The 22101-nt window shown below is 41.4% G+C and overlaps 1 protein-coding gene across 1 annotated transcript; it reads left to right on the forward strand.

Moving 5' to 3' along the window:
• Positions 1-1077: 1077 nt before the first annotated feature.
• LOC121298324 (osteoclast stimulatory transmembrane protein-like) lies at positions 1078-4004 on the forward strand. The gene is made up of 3 exons (XM_041225384.1): positions 1078-1493; positions 1964-2969; positions 3515-4004. The coding sequence occupies exons 1-3, from the start codon at positions 1471-1473 to the stop codon at positions 3869-3871; spliced, it is 1386 nt and encodes a 461-aa protein (XP_041081318.1). The 5' UTR covers positions 1078-1470; the 3' UTR covers positions 3872-4004.
• The last annotated feature ends 18097 nt before the right edge of the window (positions 4005-22101 follow it).

Genomic DNA, 22101 nt, shown 5'->3' on the forward strand with positions numbered 1-22101 from the left:
GATACTTATCCATCATGCAATACCATCAGGGAGGCATCTGATTGGCCCCAAATTTATTCTGCAGCATGACAACTACCCCAAACATACAGCGAAAGTCATTAAGAACTATCTTCAGCGTAAAGGAAGTGATAGTATGGCCCCCACAGAGCCCTGATCTCAACATCATCGAGTCTGTCAGGGATTACATGAAGAAAGAGAAGCAACTGAGGCTGCCTAAATCCACAGAATAACTGTGGTTAGTTCTCCAAGATGTTTGGGCCAACCTACCTGCCGAGTTCCTTCAAAAACTGTGTGTAAGTGTACCTAGAAGAATTAATGCTGTTTTAAGGCAAAGGGTGGTGTGATGAGTCAAAGGGATTTCAGTCTGTGATTCAGCCTCCCGACAGTAGATGGCATCAAACCAACTCGGGACTTCCCTTACCAAGATCTCGTGACCATGGCAAAAGTCATCTTTTTGAGGGGCGGCACCTTGATGAGGGGCAGAAGTACGAGTATGTAAATTCCAGCCACTGGAGTCAAGTGAAGGATAAGGACACTTGTCAGTTGGGGATTGGTGTTCCACTGACTACAGAGGCGGGACATTACATACTAAAGGGAACATACTACTGTGTTCGGGGTTGGTCCGAAAGTAAAATAGGAGGAGAAACGGGTGGAGGGAGAGACTGGTTTGGTGCAGCGGGATTTTTAAAACAAAAAAACACTAACATTTCTTTTGTCTTTTTTATTTATGTATGGTTCGCCACGAAAACAATTAAAGACGAGTCATCACGGTTTGTTTTGGATTTCACCCCTGCACTCCTTCCCTCACACCATTTTGTTTTCTTTTGTTATTTAATTATTTTGTTGTGTATAGATAATAAAAATAAATTATTTTATTTCTGTACACATAAATTACTGTCTGGACATTCCATTTAATACACTCTCGCCTCACAGGTGGTCACACCAAATATTGATTTGATGTAGATTTTTCTTCTGTTCACTTACTTTGCATTTTGTTAATTGATAAATATAATTAACATGTCTATTTTTGAAAGCATTCTTACTTTACAGCATTTTTTCACACCTGCCTAAAACTTTTGCACAGTACTGTATAAAAAATAAATACAGTTTAGCTACAGTGTAATAGTGTGCCTGTATTTTGAATTGAAAACAAGTCAGTAGAAAAGAATGTGTCTGTGAAGAACCATATTCTACAGGAAAATACCATAGCACACCACTATAACACAGCACAATGTAAGAACATTGCACAGAGTTGCACAAATCAAGACTTTTTTTTTTTCTTTTCAAACTGCAACACAACATGACCATTCAGTTTACACCTTGCCCACTGATCTCGTTTTGAATATATCTTTGGGTCGTTTGGCTCCTCCTTTAAACTTGAAGTTATTCTGTAAAAGCAAACAGGGAACTGCAAAAACATTAAGCTACCAAAAGACTTTCTTCTTGAAGTTTGCCTCTGCTAGCTGAGGAATGGAGAAAGCTCATAGTTTCAGGTTTGTACAATTCATTTTATTTATCCAAAGCCACGAGATTACCATGAAGAAATTGTTTGGCTCAGTTAACCTAATATGATGTATGAAAGAAGGCATAAATACAGAATAGAAATATCTCTGTTAACATTGAAATCATGGAATTTGATTGGTATATGTTTACTAAATAAGTAATCACATTTAAACCTTAAAATAGCAAATACTTGTTAACGTAGATTCAAACGACTTTAGCTGTGTAAAACACCCAGAGAGACATTTCTTAAACCAGCTGCTGAATGTGTTTAGTAAGATAATAAAGTGTTTTCGTAATGGGTGTCAATGCAGACATGTCAAGGACTCACTCATTTTATTTAAAAACTTTTTTTGCATCAATTTATACCCAGACCTTCCTCCCATTTCTTTTTTTTTTCTTTCAAATCTCACTAATTTTGTTTTAACAGAATTGGTAATGCGCGCTTCCTTTTCTTGTTCAGGTCCCTTCTTGAAAACGCTCAGAAGACCTTCAAGTTTCTGTGGTCCATCTATTCCAAACCAACTCCCAGCAGCTCACTGGAGTGTCTTGCTCTTTTCCTGCAGTGCCTGTTCATTGCAACATTAACTGGGGGGCTTCTGTTTACATGGCTGTATCTCACTTTAAAATACACATACTTGGCATCTTGTGTTGTGGCTGGGATTTATGCTTTTGTGTGTCTTTTCATTCTGTTTCTTGTGCATCCTGTTCGGTGTATGTTTACCATGATAATACCTTCCCTGGGTACCAAACAAGGCCGCAAGCTGATTATTTCAACAGCCATGATGTTGCTAGTCTTAAACTGTATCCCAAACATTGTCACAAACATTAAATACGTAATAGACATAATAAAATGTTCAACCCAAACCACAACTGAAAAAACTTTAAATTCCACCATCATTTTGAATTCTGCTAAAGATGATTTTAACGGGTTCTTTCAAACGATACCCGCCATGCTACAAGCTAAAAATAATTTGAACTTTAGGGGAAATATTGATATTTCTGAGGTTATGGAAAAGCTGGACGTCGTTTCTGAGGGAGTGAAACAAGAATTCCACTCGGTTGAATCGATTCTGAGAACATCGTTGGAGGTGATGAAAAAGGTTGTTGCTGGATTGCTCCTCTTGTATTTGTTGGCAGGGTCTGTGTGGTATTTAATAGGCTACCTGACAGACATAAAATATGACAATTTGTATGATACAGAGAAACTGCGTAGTTTAGCTGAGGAGCATGGGAGAGCTGATGCCCTGCTATCCTATGATAAAAAGCTTGTCAAGTCCACTGGTTTAAGAATGTCTCGTCATGAGGTTTTGAGAGCCCTGCGTGGTATAGTGATCCTAGCTGTCTATGGGGTGATAGCTGCAGTAATAATAGGACTTGATCACTTTGTCTTCTTCCTCCTGGAGAATATTCTAGAATGGGCACATGACTTTCCAGAAGTAGAGTTTTCTATTTCAACCAAGCTGTCAGTAAGTAAACGCACATTTTGAAATATATACATTTTCTGTTTGGTTGTGTTTTTATGTTTTATTTTTAATGCAGAGAGCCTTCAAAAAATGTGTGTATATATATATATATATATATATATATATATATATATATATATATATATATATATATATATATATATATATATATATATCTCCTTCCCTTTTGTAGTATCCCTCTTAATATTATAAAAAAAAAAAAACCATTGCTTGTTTTATTTTTTTTGTAATTTAAATAATATTACAATTCACATGTTTTTAATTTTAATTTCAGTATATCTGTTTTCAGATTGCATTTTATCATAACAGTGTGCTTCAGATCTCAAGTCAATCAACTATTAACTCTACTTCAAACTGGAACCAAACTAGAAACTCTCAATATTTTACATGTTTGTGTTATGCTTTGTGTGTTGTTTTTTTTTTTGGTTTGTTTTGATTTTTTATGTATTTGGGTGGATATCATTGCTTGCTTATCACATTTGGGAACATACAAAAAAACAAAAACAAAGTCTTAATATATTTTACAGGTTAAGATTGGAGTGCCAGGTGTGGATGAAATCAACAAAGGAATTAACGATGTTGCCAGAATTTTTGGAGTATTGGGTGAGAAGGCTCAAATCCCTACAGAAACACACAAAATGGTTAAAAATTACAAGTTCAGGATTCCCCTTCTCAGTGAAGGCTGCTTAAAGAAACTCTCAGCCCCAAGCAGCTCCATAGCCGTCACGGTTGGAGTCCTGCACCTTGTTGCTTTTGTCATGCTGGTCGGGGAGGTTTATGCCAGACGTGCCCGCAGGAAGATTTCAGCCAGCTTTTACAAGCAACGGGAAGAGGTGAGAGTGAACTACCTGTTTCAGAAGATTGTAGAAAAGGCAATGAAATGAACACATCTGTTCTGTTACAAAATATACAGTTTTTATTTTTTGCTGTGTTAAATGCATTTTTAGTGCAAAGACGAAAACTGTTTGTCCGTTTTATAAGTAGATTAGAATAATGATCAGCCTCACACTGAGAGACTGGAAGTGTATGTGTATGTGTGTGTGTGTGTGTGTGTGTGTGTGTGTGTGTGTGTGTATATATATATATATATATATATATATATATATATATATATATATATATATATATTCTGGACATGTTTTGTTTATGAATATAATCTTTCCCTTAAACAAAAGGTTTTCTGTCAGCTGGTTGTTACATTTTTCTTTTCAAAGTTGACAGTAATGTAGTCCATTTAATTATTTTCAGCAAATGAGAAAATATCTGCAATGTGATGCAAAACCAAAACATGTCTGAGGGGTAAAATAATTTGAGGAAGTAAAAAATGATGTAATCCATTATAAGGCACTTTTACAAAAGCAGCATTTTTTTTATTGGTTACATTGTTTCAGAATAATGTTACTTGGCTGTTGGCCTTTGTTATTGTTTGTGTATATTTATATGTGCAATAAACACCATTGCGTTTAACAATTAAAAATCTATTGAATAAACCACATTCAAATGATAATTATAGGCTGAATTCAAGCCATAAAGTAGGAATACAAATATAGAGAGGATATGATTCATAAAATTCTTTTAGAAAACATATTGTTTCTGGTGTTTTGTGCCGAGAGAGAGCAGGGAGATCTTTTATACAGTATGTTTAGAGACTGCAGTTTGCATGATTACCCTTATAAAATGTGTACCTTAATTAAAAATATTGAAAGCATGGCAAAGCATTGTAAAGTCCAAAGAGGTATGGTAAAGCATTTATAAAATAACCATGGTAAACCATAGAAAATGCATATTTTGGAAACGTGTTGTCTTTCTGAATTGGAGGATCCACCCATTAATCAATATCGTAATCATCAGCCCTATGAAAGCCCCATTTGTCTATGCCCTCTTGTAGTTTTTTTTACTATTTGGCCCCCCTCCCTCCCTCCCTTGTCTCCACCTTTCAGTTGCCTTGTTTAGGAGGAATGTCGCTCAAAGCCACTTGTCCCGCCTGCCGGCATTCGTTAGTTAGCTAAATACTTTTTTATAGGTATCATGTATTCTACCGGCATAGGGGCAGCTAGCAAGCTCCTATGGACAAGGCCACGGACCGAACGTTTTTATACATCCATATGCACATGTTTTCTTTTCTGGAAATCAGTAAGTGGTCATTCTGCATCATTTGTGGATTCTCCTTTCTGAAATAAGCACGTTACTGTGCGAAAGTACTATGTAAACTTTTTTTAAGGGTATTTGCTCAATCCCAAATACAAGTGACATACACTTTGCCTAAATATGTTTGTACAACTCACTGATTTGAGTACTCACCCCAAAAGCATGAGAAAAGATGATTCTGGTGCACAACATTACTATTAGCTTAAATGTTGCATAGATCGGAGATCAGTTGCTTAACTATTCATGTAATTATGATTTTTATTAATAGGTAGAGGCATGTCATGTTTAGATAAGCTTAAAACTGTAATTTCATACTGCACGTGGTTTCTTGCATTAAGGCTGTGGTTAGTTTTTTGCAAGTTTAGACTTTTGCATGACTGATAAGCTGTTGTTGAAAAGCCTTAGTTTAAAGATACACATACCAATTAAAGACCTGTCTTTGAAGACTGAATCAAAACCTTATTTTTTATTATTTGGTGATCTATAACTGAACACAAAATGATTATTAAAAAAAAATAATAATACTAATACAAATATACAGCACATGCATTTCACTGTTCAGACTTGGTTACTGTTGTTTAAATTAAGTGTTTAGATATCTTAACACGCAAGCACAAACCACGGTCATGGTGTTGTGTTCTTCAGAATGGGTTTAGATAAGTGTGAAGAACTGAGGCACTTTGTTATTCATCTAAACTTCAAGTGCCTGCATTACAAATTTTTTTTTTTTTTTTTATTAACATTTTGCAGTGAAGTGACCATTTCCTCTGAGGTCTCTCACATCCTGTTTACTGTGTGCTATAAATGTAGTGTAGGTTAGATGAGAGAAGCATGCAATTCATGATAAAAATACACATATGCACATTCTCCATTCCAGATATTTAGGTATCACAGATCACCAGATATGCAAAACATGCTAACAAGTACAGATGTGAGTAGTATCTGAGATTTCAGATAAGCATAAGGCAACTTTTTATTACTCTTTCAGTCTGATGGGTATTGTATAAAATCTAAATTAATGTGATTCTGCAAGTCAATCAGACCCTCAGTGTTGGTGCATGAAGGAAGCAACACAGAACCCTGATTTTAATGTAATTTATTATTAGTTCACGGTACCACCCGAGCTATACTTTATAATGGTCATGGTGCTGCCATCATTCTGATGTAATTCAGGCCAAATGTGGTGAAGGGGGATTTCTTTGTCTTGTAATGATCGCTGGCTGGAATTAAGCAAAGCGATGGTTCTGGCAAAGAACTCACTTTAACCTTAGACCATAAATATAAAGAATATTTTAGGTGCTTCCAGTACCAAATCGTCAATGGAATAGCTAGTATCTTATTTGTCCTTCTCTAAACAGCATGTCCAATGATCGTCAAGAAAGGGATTTATATCTTACCTCAATCGATTGAGTCTCCGCAAGAGTTCGCCTCCTCCTCCTCCCCAGCCACCACCTACTTTTTAGCTTTATCTAACTGGGGGGAGGGCAGCTATCTTGTCCCTCTGCCCATGGCTTCTCTACGGTCAGCCTCTCCACTTATCTGTAAGTTCACTTATGGGCAGGGCTACCAATAATGTAGTGTAAAGCATGTATAAGGTAATAGTGTTGTCTACTCTGTGTTTTAGTAAATAATCTGTTGCATGAGTTTCCTGACTGAAAGTGTGTGTTCAGTACCCTCCCCTGCTGAATCTGTGTTTACATTGGAAACTCCTATCTCTGATCTGGCAGCAGTATCAAATACCAATAAATACATAAAAAAAATAGTAAAAAGTTGTTATTTATGTATGTATTTACAAGATAAACCATACAGATGACAGATGACTCTGAAATAAGAATCAGCATTTGTTTGTACCACAGCTACCTAATTTTTTGGTAATCGAATGTTATATAAATTCTGTTTACATGCTGTATCAGCATCCTGATTTATAAATAACAGAAGCTCCTTACAAATGCCTCATTGAACATATTACTTTTCCAGTGAAATGCAGATATGTGTAGAACCAGTTACAGTAACAATGTAGAACCAGGTAACAATCCCATGACACTGCTGCATTTCACAGGAACGAAACAGATCTCACAACATGTACTACATGCAGCATGGATCCCAAGAGTAAGGGTCGGGAGGTGGGGTCCTATTGCATGTAACACAGGAAATGAACTTACAGTAGAGTGTCATGGCAGGAAGAGGTGAAAAATCTGAAAGCAAAACAAAAAATGAATTCTGAGATGAGAATGTTTTAGTTAAAGGCACTGTAATTGTTTTTAATGTCTACCTGCTGAAAAAGGCCTTTATTATGAGGATGGAACACATCTATTTCCCAGAGGGGAAGCATGCCTTGCTCATGTCCATTGATCTAATGCATGACATGCTACAGTCAGTGCATTGGCACCTTGTCACTTAGAAAATGTCCTGCAGTCATCTGGGAGAAAGCTACCAAGTCACTGGAGGCTGGTTCCCAACAGCCCCCTGTCATAACAGACATGCACGAGGACTCCCCTTTGTCCTTCACAAAAATTTCTGGTCTTTAAATGCAACAAGATAATCGTAAAAGGAGCATATTAATAGGAAATAATGTCCTGGATTTTACATTTCCCCTTATTAAGCTGTGCTGAAAATGCACCTTCGTTTAAGGGACATGAAAATAAGAGTAAAGGGATAATATGAAAGTGATATAAGTATAGAAAGTGTAATTGTTCATTCGTTGATTCAGCCTGTGTTACATATGGGTATGATAAAGGTATTTTATTGATACCATTTTAAAAGGATGAGCTCAAATAATAAAGTCTCATTTTTACATGGTGAAACAATCGTGCATCTTAAACTGCTCCTGAACTTATTCACCTTGGCACAGAGAATCATCAATTTTGATAGCAAACAGATAGAGAACATCATAACATGCAACAGAACAGTAACACGTCATTTAAAGATCTGTAATGAATTCCAGACCAGCCTTCAGTTTTTGTGAAAAGGCTGTTTTAGTACTGGTATATACTGTATTAAATGCACACTATTGTTGCCAAAACCTATAAAGAATTTAACTCAAACTGCAAACACAAAGGAAGATCATTTCAAAGCAAGACAGCACCATTTTGTATCCTCAAAGTGAATCACTTTACTTGAGAATCACTGCACAAGCCTGGCTCGAGAGCTGTTTGCATTCTGTGTGCTGCACATTTACAAAGGATATGGGAGTTCCTCCCCTATTATCATTAAAGCGTGAGTTTAGTCCATTACATATTAGTCTTGTCAGGATGGTGAAGCAAAAGTGTAGATTATTCAAAGGGGGACACCTATAATTATTACTTAAAGCATCAACTGGCATATAATTATATTATGGTGCAAAAAAGTCAGAGAGGTTTTCCGCTTGTGCTAGTCAACAACCCACAGCACCGTATTGCTGTGAAGTGAGGCTAAATTTGGAAGAAAAAACACAAACAATATAATTCCAATAATAGCATCAATAATTATGCAACATTTTCTGTTCTGTTTTCATCTTAAAGAGGTATTATTGCAGCTGCGTGTTGTTAATTGCCCACTGCTCAGCTCATACCAATCCCCTGTCAGTTTAGTGACTAGAATGCACCAAGAAGAGCAAGCAGGTGATGAGTACAAAAAAAACAAAAAAACTAATTAAATCAAATATTAAGAGGGCTTTCTGTTTTGTTCAGGAAATCCCAGCAGCCCATTTGTCTCTTGTAATCTTTCCATACTAGTACAGCTAGTGTATTTTCTAGACTGCAGCCTTGGAGTCTTCCAGTCTTTTGGTATTACTCAGAAGAATTATATTTATTTTCGAATTGCTCTCAATTGAGAACTAGGGTTCTTGGCTTACACTTAGTGATTTTGAAAAGCATCCCTTTTGTAAAAATGCATAATGGTTGCTAACCCCCCCCCCCCAAAAAAAAAAAACATGTGTGGGGTGTGGTTGTCATACTGTCACATTGCTACATGACAAAGACATCTTTGAGCTTCTCCTTCCAAGTGACACAAAATACTAAAAATGTATTATACCTCTTTATAGAGATATCCTAAAATGCATGCTGTTAAAAAAGTGTATTAATATTAAAATGTGTATTTATTGTACTTCATGCTCAGGTAAAATTATGGTATAATTAGAAGCTACTATGAGAACAAAGGCTGAAATGTACCAAAAGATCTTCAATGACAATGCAGTGGAATTACAATGTGTTGGAAAACATGGATTGAGAATTGATTAGGGGTTTGCTATGCATGTGGACTAGCAGAGCTATACTGGTGTTCTTTTCTGAAAAGAGACTAATATTTCAGATAGCAGACTGTTTGGTTCAAATTGCATGTACTGCTAACCACTGATAGAGACGATGCGTCTACAAACTGCCCAACAATGACTGCAAGCTAATGAGATAACAATGCTGTGGACTAGAAGGGAACAGGCTCTAGACTTCAGAGAGATCAAAAGAGATAATCCCACTGGCATCAAAGGGGGTCGCAAGGAGATAACAAAAGGCAGATGTATGGACCTTTTGTCTCCAGGAGTGTGAAGAATGCACTGAGTTCAGAGGTTGTCACACTAGACTACACACACACACACACACACACACACACACACACACACACATTCACACTCACACAATAAATTAAATTACCTTGACCATTGGTTAAGTGTCAGAGAAAGGGGAGGTGGACCATCTATACAGAAGGGTATTTAATGTCATGCAAACATTGTAATTATGAGTATTCTGCTTGTCCTGTACCTGGGACCAGACTCCCTGCATATTTCAATAAACCTGGCAACTGATTGAAGAAAAGGACTCTGTGCATTTTCTTGAATCTACTTACTCACCATCTATTTTTTGTAAGTTACTTCATTGGCAAGCCACCTGCGGACTGTTTCCTGAAACTTTTTTTTTTTTCCAAATACCGGGGGGTTGATACTTGATTACGGAGAAACCTTTTTTGCAAGCCTGTATCCCATGAAGAGGACCAGGACAAAGCAGACAGAAGGAGACTGTTTCTACTTTCAGCTCAGACGGTGTGGAGAATCTTTGAATCAGGACTTCAGATCGAACATATAACCACGTACATTGGTGAGTAGTTACTGGTTTTTTGTTTTATATGCAGTTTTTAGAATGTAGTGAGAATCAAGGGTAAAGTATGAAAGAGGACTTTTGACTACTTGATAATTCATGTACATTGAGGACACAATTAGTTAAGACTGCTTAACTAAAAGTGTATTGACTATTAGGTCTTTAGGTATGAAAGAGGACCTCTGGAATCCTAAAAAAAGTCATGAGTAAATCGTGTAGTGTTATGACGTGCCAGTAGAGTTTATTGGACTAGTTACACGGACTTGTATTGCTCAACAGGTACGGGCATACTCGGATTTATGTTTTATGTTTGTTTTTGAGAAGATTTGTTACACTTGTTTTGTCTTTGTTTGTACTGTTTGGTTTATATGTCACGATAAGGGGGCAATAGGATAAGCCTCTTATTTAACTGTCCACATTAGGTGGTACAAATAAGGAACAATCAGACAATAAGTTCCAGTTAAGCCCAATAGCACATACAAAAGTGTAAATTAAATGTGCAATAAACCAAAATAAAATTGTATGCTTCCTTAAGCATAGCTTTAAACACGGAACATTGGTAACAACAAGACAAAACTAAAAAGTGGTGTTTTTGTTTTTGCTAGTGTTGTGTTTTGTTGAGAGTCTGATCAACTCCAAATATGTTCAAAAATAATCGTGACAGTCATCGAATGGATGACTGGAGAATCTGGAGTATAGACTATGTTTTTAAACATGACAAGGAGGGACCCCTATACAAAAGACAGTAATGACCCAGTCAATACTATAGGGCAGGAATGTGTGTCTCGGAATGGAAAAGAAAAGCGTAAGAAAGTGAAACAGGCTAATTGCATAAGAGCAATGAGGCAAACTATTGAAGAATTGAAAACAAGATATGATTTTACAAGGGAAAATTGTAAGAAATTATCTGTTGAAAATGAAGGTTTGCATGAGGAAATTAAGCGATTAGAATCAGTTACAAGTGCTTCCATGGTTGAAAGGCAATTGGCTGCCACACAACAATTAGAGATGCGTAAGGAAAACGCAACCCAAAAACAACGATTGATAGATTGTCAGAGAAAGACAAGTAATTTGGAATCAAGTTTGAAAAATGCACGGATTGCATATAAGGAATTATGGAATGTGTCTGGAGAAAACAAAGACAGACATATTGTACAAAAGTTGAGGGAGGTACGTAAAAAAGCATGTGAACAACGACAGAATAATAAGGTTTTGCAGCGCAGAATTGCAGCATTGGGATTGGTTGATAATGAGCAAGAAACAGATAGTGAGGATAGCGATGGTCCTGAGGACTGGGATCCTAGACAGGAGAGTGAATAGGATGAAGAGGTGGAGGACTTAGATGAGTTAGAGGATTTTGCTCTAGCACCTGAGGAGGTTCAGAAACAAAAGGAAGGCACTAGAGGGGACTATATGTCCAGTATTGCAGAAAATGTTAAATCAAGGAGGCGCAATACTGAAAGAACAGAACCGAAAGGGAGAGTAAATTTTGCAGGCAAGTATGTCAAAACAGCTCCTGTAATGACTCGTAGGATACGCACAACTGGTACTTTGGACCAGCAAACTGGAATAACTACATATGATTATGCTGATGAACAGGTCAATAGGGATTTGACATTGTCAGAATTGGCTTTGATGAAAGAACAGTTGCCCAAATGGGATGGTAATACAGATCCTACACCTTTGTGTGAAAAACTGCGTGGTATACAATGTACGTTTAATCTCACTGACAGGGATTGTTGCAGAATCCTGAGTTCAGTATTACCAGTTGAAGTGATTGCACCAACTGAATTTACACCACCGGGTGCTAACCCACAATATCCAGGACATGATGAGAGAGTTAGATTAATGTGTGTGGCTGCTAATTATCGACATGCACCAGATCTCAGTAAGGTTCTTGACGCTGTTCCCAAAAAGGGACAACATCCTACTGACTTCATTCGAAGTTTTGTGCAGACGTATAATACCCACAGAGAGAGAGCTGCAGCAAGAGTTGCGATTACAGATGATAACGTCACGTTTTGGCAGTTGGTAATCAACAAATATAAAGACTTAGTCTCTCCTACATGCAAGCATCTACTGATACAGTACAGAAGGGCACTGTCAGTAGACCCTGTTCCGCAAGGTACAGGGCAAGACATACATGATTGTTTAAGAGACTGGAATGAGTCTGAAACAGATAAAGCACCAATAGAGAAAAAGAAAATTGCTATGATTGTTGCCAACGAGGGTGGTGTTAAGTCAGGATGTTTTAATTGTGGTAAGCAGGGCCATGTGTCAAAGGAATGTAAAATGTCTAAAATGTGTGCAAACTGCAAACGCGCTGGACATACAATTAATCAATGCTGGGCTAGAGGGGGAGGTGCTGAGGGGCAGGGTCCACAACAAAAGCAGAGGGCTGTAAATAGCTCGAGATTACCTACTGCACCTACACTCTTTTATGAGGAACTGAGACAATTGTTACAGACCTTCTCAAATCAGATAGGAAACAATGGCCAACATAACCCTTCCCACATCCCACAGGAACCCCCACCTTCATCTGCCCTATGAAGGGGTCAGGCCTCTATTGCAGCAGTGAGTGATATTACTGCTGACAAGGAGGGCCGCCCATGTGTGAAAGTTTTGGCTGGAGGCCGTCAAGACACATTTCTGATAGACACAGGGGCTGCTTGCTCTCTCACTTACCATACAGACCTACCACCCAGTGGGAAGTCTATTCAGCTTGTAGGAGTAGGAGGAGGTGTAACCAAAGCCAGAATATCCACTCCAATTACATTGCAATTGGGTACTATTAAATTTGATTTACCATTATGTATGGTCAGTACACATGAAGTTTGTATTTTGGGTGCTGACGGGATTGCCCGCGCTCGATTGATTATTGATCTTTCTAATCGTTTGATTTGGCAAGGGGCAAGAGATCCCCAGGGCATCAAGATGCCAATCATGATTTCAGATAGGCATTCAGTGTTTACTGTGAAGGGTACAGAAGATTATGATGTTGTGAAGTTACTACATACTAGTGCCAGCCGGCTGGCTGAGATTCTGTTGCGTCACAGTAAAGTGTGGGCACAGCACAAGCATGATTGTGGTAATGTTAAAGGTATGGTAGTAGCTGTGAATAGCATTGATCCCCCTCCACAGAAACAATATCCCTATCCAAAGTAAGCAGAAGCTGCAGTTAGTCAGACAATTGACTCATTGTTAAAACAGAAAGTAATACGTGAGTGTGTCTCTACTGTAAACTCACCTGTATGGCCTGTAAAGAAACCAGATGGTTCATGGCGTCTAACTATTGATTACAGGCAGCTTAACAAAAACACCCCCAGTGCTACAGCATTGGTATCCACCACACCAGACATGCTGTCACAATTGAAAGGAACAGCAACAGTGTACTCTACACTGGATGTCTCAAATGGATTTTGGGGAATTAGAGTACACCCAGATAGTCAGAACAAGTTTGCTTTTACCTTTAAGGACAGGCAATTTACTTGGGCTGTGTTACCACAAGGGTATAATAATAGTCCTACGCTCTTTCATCAATGCATGGCTAACATTTTGCAAAGTTGTTCTCAAACAGATAACATCATCCAGTATGTGGATGACATACTTCTACAAACGGATACCAGGGAGGAGCATTACGGGCTCCTTGATGAGGTTCTCACTTTGTTGGAGGAGGCCGGCATGAAGCCGAACCCGAAAAAGGCAGCATTAATGAAATCATCTTTTTGTTTCTTAGGAGTACAGGTGGAAGCTGGAGGACGTATACCTGACCCAGAAAAGATTAAGTTGATTCAAAATCTGCCCCGCCCACACACAGTTACAGCCTTACGATCACTTTTAGGTATAATAGGCTTCTGTAGGGACTTTATAGAGGGTTACAGTGAGAAAGCTGCACCTCTATATGAACATCTAAAGGGAAACCCAGGTAAGGAAGACACACTTACCTGGAACAGTGCATCACAGAACGCTTTCATGACACTCAAGACGTCACTAACACAGGCACCAGCTCTGCGTAGTCCAGACACCACACTTCCGTTCATCATTGAGGCAGCCGCATCAGACACTAGTTTGTCAGCAGTACTCATGCAGGAAGTGCATGGTAAGTGTATACCTGTGGGGTACTTCTCACGTATGCTTACACCGGTAGAAAGATCGTATGATCAATGTACAAAACAAATTTTGGCAGTACATTGGATTGTGACGCACACTGAATACATTTGTCAGTTTGGGAAAATAATAGTACATACACCACACACCCCAGTCGCTCTGCTCATTAGAGGGCAGGTGAAGGGAGTGTCAGCCCAACGATGGGGCAGATGGGTTACTGAACTTGCATCTAAAAACATCACAGTTAAACACTCTGCATCCTACACACTTGCTAACATGCTCACCTATGAAGGGGAGGCTCATGAATGTACGACACGACAGTTGGAGGCAAAGGCTGGTCCTTTTGCGACAGTCCCGCTTGCTGACTCTTTGTCTGTATATGTCGATGGCTCTCGCTTTTACGACAATGGCCTGTATCACACAGGTGCAGCATGTTGGGCTCCAGCTATTGGAAAGGAGGTACTGATAAAGTGTAAACCCACAGACTCTGCACAAAAAGCAGAAGTGATAGCTGTACTAGCAGCACTAAGGGAGTTCACAGGAAGGCTTACTATCTATTCAGATAGCGGATTTGTTTGCAATTCCCTTACAGAGTACTTGCCGGTGTGGCAGAAACGGGGTTTTTGTACAGCCGACGGTAAACCACTAACACATTACGCACAGCTCTTGCAGATCTGGGATCTGGCCTATGAGCGTACACCAGGCACACTAGCCATTTGTAAAGTCAAATCACATCAACCAGAAGGCAGAACGGTACAGGGAGATGCAAATAATACTGTAGACATGCTAGCCAAGAAGGCAGCCATTGATGGGATCCCATGGGATTCCTCAACTGATCCTGTTCATGTATCACCTGTCACCACGGCCACACCTACCATGTTAGATTTGAAAAAGGCACAGGCACTCGATTCTAAACTGGTTGAGGTCATGGACGCCATTACCGCACAGCAGACACTTCCGCAGCCTTACCATAAATACAAGGACACATTGTTGGTATTCGAAGGAACATTGTATCATACCACACCCCAGCTTGCCTGGGTGACACCTCATTGTTTACGCAAGGATCTAGTCATCTACATGCATCAAGTGAGTGGTCATGCAGCATCACAAAAAGTGTTAGACCTCTTACAGGGATGCTACTGGTGGCCAGACATGAAAGCAGATATAGATCATCACCTTGTGTTGTGCTTAATATGCGCACAAATGAATCCAGCTCCCGCACGCCGCAAGGTCCCAATGGGTACCTCACATTGGAATGATGGGCCCTGGGAATCTATTCAAATTGATCACACAGGACCATTACCTACAGCCAAAGGAGGATATAGATATATCCTAGTGGTAGTTGACATGTTTACACGCTGGGTGGAGGCATTTCCTGCAAGTCGATGCGATGCTTTTACGACAGCCAGGATTCTATGGGAACAGGTCTTCACTAGATGGGGCTTCCCTAAGAGACTGGAAAGTGATCGTGGAACCGCATTTACGTCTGAGGTAATGGCCTGCCTATGTAAAATGTTAGGTGTAGAACAACACTTCCACATTCCTTACCACCCGGAGGCTAGTGGTATGGTTGAACGGATGAATCACACATTGAAAGATGGTCTCAAGAAGGCTGTATTAAAAGCAACTACTGATCTAGGTAGATCTACACCTGACTGGGTTGCAGCTTTGCCCGGAGTGCTAATGGTAAGTAGAGCAAATTCAGTGCGAACAACAGGATATACCCCATTTGAGCTAATGACAGGAAGGACAATGCGGGTGGCACACCCCACAGGGGTCCCAATCCCTATTACGAGCAAGGTTACTAATAACCAATTCCTTCAACAGGTACAATTAGCGCTCCAAAACAAACTTCTGGATGCTGCTAACCGGATGGGGGCAGCACATCAATACACAGTTCAGTCCTCTCAACCCCCATATAGGATCTCCCTTCAAATTGGAGACCAGGTCATTTACTAAAAAACTTTTTAAAAGGCGGGGCCTGGGAAGCTAATTGGGAAGGTCCACATCAGGTTATGGATAAGTTGGGTGAAACCAACCTGAAATTGGCAATACAGAAACGTGGCAGACCAATACAATGTTTTTGGTTCCACGGTGACCAGTGTAAGCCATATCAGAAAAAAGTCATTGAGCCTACACAAACTGCATAAGAATATACACTAAACCTGGTCTTTTGTGTCCCCACAGGTGAATTATGAAATACCAACTAACAACCTTGATTGGCATTGTGGCAGGCTGGCGAGTGGATAGAGGCCCAGAGACAGACTGCAGTTCAAAAAAATAACTATTTTATTATAAATAAACACAAAATGAAAGGGCACAAGGGCCAAAACAAAACAATTTTAACACAAAGAAAGACAAAAAGCAAAATTTACAAAAATAACAATCTCCAGGCTGGGCAATGCCTTCACTGGATTCAAGCTTTCCAAACAACCAAAAAAAAACAACCTGCTTCCTCAGCTCCCTCTCCCCAAATGAGAAGCAGAGGCCTCCTTTTATATCAGGTGGCTGGGCGCTGATTGATCGTTAATCAACCTAATCAACTAATCAACCCCAGCCACCTGAACATAATAAACCCAGGCAGGTAGGGGAAGTTAACCCCATCCCTGCCAATTTAAAGGGCAGAGCTTTGCTCTGCCACACACCTCCCCCCATGTACAACGTACACCGGCCGCAATCGGCCAACTCCCCCCTTCCCCCCACCCTCCCCACCCCCTTCCCCCCAAGAGTCCAATTATGTCCCTTGGGTGGGCTGTTATGGTGGGTGGTGGTGGGCGGGGTTGATGTCGGAGCCCCCAAGCCTTCTTTGGTTGAGGGGGCCCCGAATCTCCAAGGTAGCACGGCGACGGCGGCGGCCCGGCTCCCTCTGGTGGCGGAGGCGGCGGCGGCGGCCCGGCTCCCTCTGGTGGCGGAGGCGGCGGCGGCGGCCCGGCTCCCTCTGGTGGCGGAGGCGGCGGCGGCGGCCCGGCTCCCTCTGGTGGCGGAGGCGGCGGCGGCGGCGGCCCGGCTCCCTCTGGTGGCGGAGGCGGCGGCGGCGGCCCGGCTCCCTCTGGTGGCGGAGGCGGCGGCGGCGGCCCGGCTCCCTCTGGTGGCGGAGGCGGCGGCGGCGGCGGCCCGGCTCCCTCTGGTGGCGGAGGCGGCGGCGGCGGCCCGGCTCCCTCTGGTGGCGGAGGGCGGCGGCTCCTCACCCCTCTCTGGCTCTGGGAGCGACGGCAGATCCTCCTCCCTCTCTGGCTCTGGGAGCGACGGCAGCTCCTCCTCCCTCTCTGGCTCTGGGAGCGACGGCAGCTCCTCACCCCTCTCTGGCTCTGGGAGCGACGGCGGCTCCTCACCCCTCTCTGGCTCTGGGAGCGACGGCGGCTCCTCACTCCTCTCTGGCTCTGGGAGCGACGGCAGCTCCTCCTCCCTCTCTGGCTCTGGGAGCGACGGCAGCTCCTCCTCCCTCTCTGGCTCTGGGAGCGACGGCAGCTCCTCACCCCTCTCTGGCTCTGGGGACGACGGAGGCTCCTCACCCCTCTCTTGCTCTGGGGACGACGGCAGATCCTCACCCCTCTCTGGCTCTGGGGACGACGGCAGCTCCTCACCCCTCTCTGGCTCTGGGGACGACGGCAGCTCCTCACCCCTCTCTGGCTCTGGGGACGACGGCAGCTCCTCACCCCTCTCTGGCTCTGGGGACGACGGCAGCTCCTCACCCCTCTCTGGCTCTGGGAGCGACGGCAGCTCCTCACCCCTCTCTGGCTCTGGGAGCGACGGCAGCTCCTCACCCCTCTCTGGCTCTGGGGACGACGGAGGCTCCTCACCCCTCTCTGGCTCTGGGGACGACGGCAGCTCCTCACCCCTCTCTGGCTCTCGGGAAGGCGGCTCACCCCTCTTTATTGGAGTGACCGGGGCATCTCCCATGTCTACCGCCAGGTAATTAACCACCATGAGGGCAACCTCTGGGAAGGAGGCCGGGTGGTGTTGTTCCTCCCACTGTTCCCACCTCTCCCCATCTCGACGCCACAGCGTGTTGATAACTATGGGGAGATCGTGGACGAGGTCTGCCTCAGGGTGCATCAACCAGTCCCAGATCTCCTGGGACGGTGGTGAAGGTGGTGGTGCTGGAGGTAGTGGGGTGGCCCTGGGCCTGGTTGTAGGGGCATCCTGCCCAGTTGTGGCCGTCCTCCTCACACCGGCCACACCAGTTTGCCGGTGGCACGTCTGGGCAGGACCGCCAACGATGGTCCTCCTTCCCACACCAGGAACACCAGGGGAAGAGGCTGGCCGGGTCCTCCAGCGGTGGCTGCAGCAGCTTACATTTCTTCAGCTGCTGCTGCTTTTCCTGCCTTTGCCGCTGTCTGCTCTTCTTTCCCATTTTTTTTTTTTTTTTTTTTTTCAAAAAAAAAAAAAAAAAAAAAAAAAATTTATCCCAAAAATTCCACAAAACAAAACAAAAATACTGCTCTGAGCCTCTAGGTGGCGCTATCCCACTCTGACACCAAATGTGGCAGGCTGGCGAGTGGATAGAGGCCCAGAGACAGACTGCAGTTCAAAAAAATAACTATTTTATTATAAATAAACACAAAATGAAAGGGCACAAGGGCCAAAACAAAACAATTTTAACACAAAGAAAGACAAAAAGCAAAATTTACAAAAATAACAATCTCCAGGCTGGGCAATGCCTTCACTGGATTCAAGCTTTCCAAACAACCAAAAAAAAAACAACCTGCTTCCTCAGCTCCCTCTCCCCAAATGAGAAGCAGAGGCCTCCTTTTATATCAGGTGGCTGGGCGCTGATTGATCGTTAATCAACCTAATCAACTAATCAACCCCAGCCACCTGAACATAATAAACCCAGGCAGGTAGGGGAAGTTAACCCCATCCCTGCCAATTTAAAGGGCAGAGCTTTGCTCTGCCACAGGCATATTCACTCTGCTCGCTGAAGCACGATGGGACCCACCAACAACATTGGTAACAGAGACACAGTGTATAAAGAAAGGACAGTATGTGCAGTTACAATTTCAAGATAGCCTGGGGCTCCAGGCATGGAAAAAGGACGGTAACATGTTTGGTCTTGACAAAGTATGGAAAATATCTGGTAATAATCAAGTGCCAGAGCCCAGATATGTCCAAAAAGGAGGGGACATAATACTACAATGTCCAGGGGACAGATTTGGATATATTTCATTATGCCAGTATAATAATGAGAAATGGACATTAACAAAAGTCACGACAAACCCAGAGAAATGCACCTACGCGATTACGAACTATGATGATTCAAAGGGAGGTGTCTGGGAATTTAAAGTTATCTTTGTAGCGGGTGATGCACCACGTGATAGGGTTTGCAGATATAAAGTAAAAACCTGGTCTGATAATGATGCCCAAAGGTTTCTGTGGTCTAAGAACCACGAGGGACGGTATGAATCTATTATATGTGAACCACCACAAGAATGGGAAAACCCAGATAGTTGGGAAGATGGACAATTAATGGCTGGACACCCAAAAAGGTATTTTAAAAAATCAGACATACAGGATGTTGACACAATATATCAGTATCAATATCCAAATCAAATTAGTAATATTTCAGTTCATAGTCATAACTGTTCATACAAATGTTAAAATATAACATTAACATCATGCAAGGAGGACAAACCCAAAGTATGTCCCCCTTTGCACCCCCTACCTCGGGAAGGTATCATTCTCGGACCAGAACGAAAAACTGTTTTGGATAATGTGAATATAGTATTATCATATGTGATGTATAATTTCACGAATCTAACTGTTATGTTTGAACAGCATTGCAAGCACCATACCAATATCCAGAATTGGCTTCAAAGGGAAATAGGTAGTACAATAAAAGATTACAAAGAGCGAATAGCTGAACGAATGTATGAAGGTAATGAGAAACGTAGGAAGAGGGGGCTTTTTGATGAAATAGCAGGCTGGTTTGGTGCAGGAAATTCTGTTGCAAACAGCTGGGATATTTATCAAATGTCAAGAGGGCAAACTTGGATAGCAAATACTGTTGGAGAAGGAATGGAAAGATTGGGGAATGGACAAATGTATGTAAATCAAGGGATTAGACTCCAGGGTACAGCTATATATGAGCTAATGGATGGAACAGAGGGAGCCTTGCGCAATTTGACCAAAGCGATAGATTTTAGAAACTTACTGGGATCCACCATGAATAAGAAATAACAACTGTGTACAGTGATATTAACTGTATTTAATGTATTTTTCTATGTTTATTTTTCATTTTTTGTATTATTTGTATGTATCTTTGTTTTGTTTTTGCTCATAGCACACTTACATATAGAAACAGAGAAAGCAAGGTAGATACCTACACATAATGGAGAGACTTAGAATAAAGGAACATGCTTCACTATAATATATTATACAAACACGTTACTTGATGTGACTACTCCGAACCAGAGAAGAGGACATCTGAGGGCTCGGGATCACGTGAGCAACATGGTTGTAGCGGGTCACCCCCCTCCATCTTATATTCTAAAAGTAGGGTATGTTGGAAAACATGGATTGAGAATTGATTAGGGGTTTGCTACGCATGTGGACTAGCAGAGCTATACTGGTGTTCTTTTCTGAAAAGAGACTAATATTGCAGATAGCAGACTGTTTGGTTCAAATTGTATGTACTGCTAACCACTGATAGAGACGATGTGTCTACAAACTGCCCAACAATGACTGCAAGCTAATGAGATAACAATGCTGTGGACTAGAAGGGAACAGGCTCTAGACTTCAGAGAGATCAAAAGAGATAATCCCACTGGCATCAAAGGGGGTCACAAGGAGATAACAAAAGGCAGATGTATGGACCTTTTGTCTCCAGGAGTGTGAAGAATGCACTGCGTTCAGAGGTTGTCACATTAGACTACACACACACACACACACATACATACAGACACACACACACACACACACTAAATTAACAGAATAAAGTGTTGTACCTTGACCATTGGTTAAGTGTAAGAGAAAGGGGAGGTGGACCATCTATATAGAAGGGTATTTAATGTCATGCAAACATTGTAATGTTGAGTATTGTTTGTCCTGTACCTGGGACCAGACTCCCTGCATATTTCAATAAACCTGGCAACTGATTGAAGAAAAGGACTCTGTGCATTTTCTTGAATCTACTTAATCACCATCTATTTTTTGTAAGTTACTTCACAATGCAAAGCAGTGGATTGGGAAATGGGAGCACAGGATTAGTTATAATGGGAGAACAGTCCTATGGTAGGAACACTTTCATATTGTAACATACTGGTAATCAATGGTATTATACTGATAGGAACAAATACACACTTGTTATCTGTGATCTCGCACAGTTTAGCTTTGCAGTCCACCTTGCCCAAAATGCACAAGACGGCACCCAGTAAATTACATATGAACTTATAGTATAACAGCCTCATTTCAACAAATAATAGTCAAGAATTGCCAAGGATTCAGAAAAAGCAACTTAGAAATAAATATGAAGTATAGTAGCTTCTTTGAGATCAATAACCCCAAGGAATCAATTGCTTGCTATATTCTATGTTTTTTTTTTTTCACTGTACCAAGCTGTTAAATGCATTTTGCAGCTGCAGGGGTTGCAAATTGAGGCAATTATATATAGTTAGACTGTCCTTGTGAATTTCTAGTTCTGTGGCTAAGCCCATGTGAGCTGTTAGGTGCTGACACACTGAATCACTTGCTGGTTATCTATCAGGGTTTGATTCGAACTGTAGTGTGCTTGAACTGTTTGGCTTTCTTTTCTACAGATACAGATGATTCTCTTCCCATATAATAATGGAAGCACT

Source organism: Polyodon spathula, chromosome 23 (assembly GCF_017654505.1).
Source record: "Polyodon spathula isolate WHYD16114869_AA chromosome 23, ASM1765450v1, whole genome shotgun sequence".
Taxonomy (NCBI): domain Eukaryota; kingdom Metazoa; phylum Chordata; class Actinopteri; order Acipenseriformes; family Polyodontidae; genus Polyodon; species Polyodon spathula.

What these genes read in the sequence shown, in the direction of transcription:
- LOC121298324 (XM_041225384.1), top strand. Translation starts at nt 1,471, where the DNA reads ATGGAGAAAGCTCATAGTTTCAG. An exon ending in GAGAAAGCTCATAGTTTCAG is followed by an intron (nt 1,494 to 1,963) that starts GTTTGTACAATT and finishes TTTCTTGTTCAG; the next exon opens with GTCCCTTCTTGAAAACGCTC. An exon ending in CTATTTCAACCAAGCTGTCA is followed by an intron (nt 2,970 to 3,514) that starts GTAAGTAAACGC and finishes TATATTTTACAG; the next exon opens with GTTAAGATTGGAGTGCCAGG.